General features: G+C 49.2%; 1 protein-coding gene across 1 annotated transcript in view; it reads right to left on the bottom strand.

Moving 5' to 3' along the window:
* Positions 1-3,709, bottom strand: part of OGFRL1 (opioid growth factor receptor-like 1) — a 22,583-nt gene extending 18,874 nt beyond the window's left edge. Inside the window, exon 1 of the mRNA XM_012646031.1 lies at positions 3,347-3,709. Coding sequence (XP_012501485.1) covers positions 3,347-3,598 — 252 coding nt within the window. The 5' untranslated portion in view covers positions 3,599-3,709. The remainder of the gene's footprint in view (positions 1-3,346) is intronic.
* Positions 3,710-3,933: the final 224 nt, after the last annotated feature.

Raw genomic sequence — 3,933 nt, 5'->3', positions numbered from 1 at the left:
TTGCATTCTCTATATGTACAATTATAACATATGAGAAAGTGCTTTGTGTCCAGTGTCATGCAGAAGGACAATGAGACTGGTGACGAGGAGGAAAAGGAAGACAAAGTTTGGACCAGAACAGTCATTAAGAGCTTCGCCCTCAACCTTTTTCTCATCGCACCCCCTCCATCTGTGTTGACAGATCTCTAAGTAATTTTCACACATTTTTGAAGTGGTGTTATTCTCACTATTACTATAAGTACAGAGATACTTTAACACTAAATCCTTTGATGGTTAACATTAGTTACTCTGTCATGTTACATAAGCAAGAAAAAGCCTGAATTCTGGTCCTTGCCACACGTTTCAAAATAGCTCTGCCTAGCAAGTTTCTGAATCTATTTAGCCTGAGCTACAACCATATGAATCATCATCCTACATTTGTATAGAAAGCACTTCTCCATTTACAAAGCACTCACATGTATATTATTTCATTTGATTCTTACAACACACCTGGCTGACAGTTATTAGTGTTTCCATCTTAAAAACAAGGTAACTGAGGCTTAGAGAAGCTGAGCAACACCGACCCCTGTGACAGTGCAAGAACTACAGTTCCAGGCTCTAAGATCCAAGTCCAACTAATTAGGTCCAAATCGATTTCTGCTCCACTAAAAGTGAAGGATATATATATGGTATAATATCAATAACCCAAGACTTGGAGTCAGGAGACTAAGGTGAATCTTAACTCTTCTACTTAGTATTTGTGAGGACTTGAGGAAATCACTTAAATGAACCTCAGTTTTATCATCTGTGAAATGAAGACAATGACTCATGCTCTACCTATTTCCCAGGATTATCAAAAGAATGACTGTCCTCCAAACCCTAAATGTACCAACCCGCCAGCATCTGTTCCTGCTCCTCCAACCTCTATTCCTCTTGGACTCTATACAGACCCCCTTCACTTGCTCAGGCAAGGATTTTCTTCCTTAAATATTGTTCCTCTTCCCTGGATTATCAAAATTTCCCTCTCTTCTGGATCATTTCCCTCAGCAAACAAGCATGTTGTACCAACTCTACTCTTAAAATGAACATACAAAACTTTCCTTGACCCAAGTCCTCCCTCAATTATAGATCCATCTCTGCTCTCTTAGTAAATCATCACCTAAGAACTGCCCACACTCCTGTCTTGTTCTTCTCTTTCCATCCTCCCATGATCCACCCCAATCAGGCCTTTTCCTCAGCATTCCATCAAAATGGCTCTTGTGAACTTCACCAAGAAATTTCCATCTTGCCAAAGCATTTCTCAACGTTCATCTCAGGTGAACTCTCAACAGTACTAAGTCAGTTAAGGCATCCCTTCTTCCTGAAACTGTTAGTACTTGGCTTTCAGGATGCCAGTCTCTCCTGGTTTGCTTCCTGTTTCACTGAAACCCCTTGTCAGCCTCCTTTTTGGCTCCTTTTTTCTTCTTCACACCCTCTAAATGGAAGAGTGCCCAGGCCTTAGTCCTCATTCCTCATCACTCCTTGATGACCTCATATCTTCCCATGACTTTAAATACCACTGATCTTAGATACTGATGATGCCAATCTTGGACTGAGTCTCCATCCATAGATATAATAACTACCCAACAACTCCACTTGGGTATCTAATAGGATATTAAACTCTAGAGAATCCTTGATTTAACCTCTAAAGCTGCATTCTCCCTAAACTTCCCCATCTTAGTTAATAGCACCATCATTTGTCCAATATTTCCTGGGACTAGGATGATGCAATGCAAGTGGTGTGAAGTAGTCAGTCTGGTATATAATTTAAAGGTAAGTCCAGTAGTGCCTGCAAGTGGATTGACTCTGGCGAGTACAGAACAAATGGGATTGACAGTCAAAAAACAAAATCAAAAAGTAGATTTTTTTTAGAAGTTGGATGGTGACACTAGCAAGAAAAATTAATAATCATTAAAGTGGAATAGGGAGGACTGGTGTGGCCTACTGTTGACTGAGATTACAATTAACTGATTGAAACATTATTAAATTGTTTTACATGGATGGGCCTGGTTAGTTGGATTGAATCTTAGCTATTGTTTTTTGATATCCCAAATTTCTATAGAAATTTAATTGGGAGACAAGTGGAAGAGAGAAACACAGGAATATAGTATCAAATACTTCCGTAGGCTTAAATCAGCAATACAAAATGACAGAGCGGCACAGAGCGGCAAACCAGAGCACACGGTGCAGGAGGAAATTCAGAATTCCAACAGGTCCAAGGTTCTGAGGTTGGTGACAGACGTACTTGGGTTTGCATCATTCTCTCCCTGGATGATCCTGGGCAAGTTTCACTTTCTCTTTAAGCCTCAGTTTTCTTTAAAATGGAGATTATGAACAAAAAATCTCCACCTCCAAATTGCAATTCATTTAAATAACGTGCTTAGCATAGAGCCTGAACCAAGACTTTATGATTCCTCCTCACCTAAACACAGCTGATCATCAAGATGGATGAGGAAGCATTAGCTGTAACATTTAGGTGATGATTCCCCTAAAACCCTGTAGTCACACCGGACTTGGGGCTCCATTTTCCCACTCTTGATCCCCCACAGCTGATAATGAGGAGAACAAACCTTAAATACCTCCACGGTGCACACTTCAAAGGACAGGGTACACAGTTCCCCATTTTTAAAGTTTCTGATTATTTTCAGTCCATCGGACGTTAAGGGGGTTATCTATCTCTTTTCTAACCTCTGTTCCCAGACTGTGTTAGTCAAATGATTTAAGCGCAGTTAGATCAACAAGTCTTTTGGGTGAAATAAGATTTTTGAAGAGTGTCCTAACTCCGCCGGCGAAAGGCCTGACTTGGGGTAAGAACTGTGACGTTTTAACTTGCCAGGGGGACCGTCTACAATACTTTTAATGACTGCAGACCCCTCCGTAGGGGAGCGTGCTCGCTGCTTGCAATTGTAGCCTCATCTCATCCTGAGTAATTTTTTACCAAAAACATGCACTAGAGGGGTTTTCACAATTCTCTATTTTTAGACTGGTTCCTCCCACCCCCACCTTCGCATCACCCAGCGGCGCTGCAGAGGCAATGAAAACACCCCTTCAAGTTGGGTTCTGCCTTGGGGGACTTCACTGGGGACTTCCCTAACGTGCCCACAGCCAGGCCCCAGGCCGGCAGCGGGCGGCCCCGGCGCTCGCGGCCACCGCAGGCCCCCAGGTCCCCGGGCGGCGGGACAGTCTGGGGTGCTGAGGGTCGGGTGACAGGGGGCGAGCAGCCGCCTAGCTTCCCTGCTCTCTGTGCGCGGGGGTGGCTCGGGACTTGCTCCTCTCCCCGTGCCCGGGGCGCCCCAGCCCGACCGGAGGCTACCGCTGGGCCGCGTACCTGCTCGGCGCCCGCCGCCTCGGCGTCCTCGTCCGGCGCGGAGCCGGCGCCGGGCCGCCCCTCAGCTGGCTCCGGGGACTGCGCGGGCTGCTCGGGCTCGTGCCTCGGGCCCGCACTGCCGCCACCCGGCCCCGGCTCCTCGGGCTCGGGCTCGGGCTCGGGCTCGGGCTCCGAGTCCGTCTGCCAGGTGGAGTCGCAGTCCTCCACGGTGGTGGGCTCGCGGAAGCTGACCCCGCCGAGCAGGTTGCCCATTGAGGAGGCGGTGGCCGGCGCGGGCTGCGGGCTGCGGGGCGCGGGCTGCGGCAGGCGCGCTAGGGCCCGGGCATGGCCGCGGCGAGGGCGCAGGGCGGCAGCCTAGGCGCGCCCGCCGCCGCACTGCCTCAGCGCGGCCAGCGGCAGACAGGCACACTCGCGGGGAGGAGCCGGCGGCCCCGGGCCCGCCGCCGCACACGCTCGAACCCGCCCATCTGGTTCCTTCTCCCCACGGGCGGGAGCCGGCGCAAGCCCAGAGCCGGGGAGTGCACCGCCACCCCGGGCCTGAGCGCCGCCGCCCCGGCCCCCGGGCAAGCGCCTCACTTCCACTCTTC

The sequence above is a fragment of the Propithecus coquereli genome, unplaced genomic scaffold (genome assembly GCF_000956105.1).
Source record: "Propithecus coquereli isolate 6110/MARCELLA unplaced genomic scaffold, Pcoq_1.0 Scaffold24, whole genome shotgun sequence".
In the NCBI taxonomy this organism is placed as follows: domain Eukaryota; kingdom Metazoa; phylum Chordata; class Mammalia; order Primates; family Indriidae; genus Propithecus; species Propithecus coquereli.
This window is presented reverse-complemented; position numbering and strand designations above follow the sequence as displayed.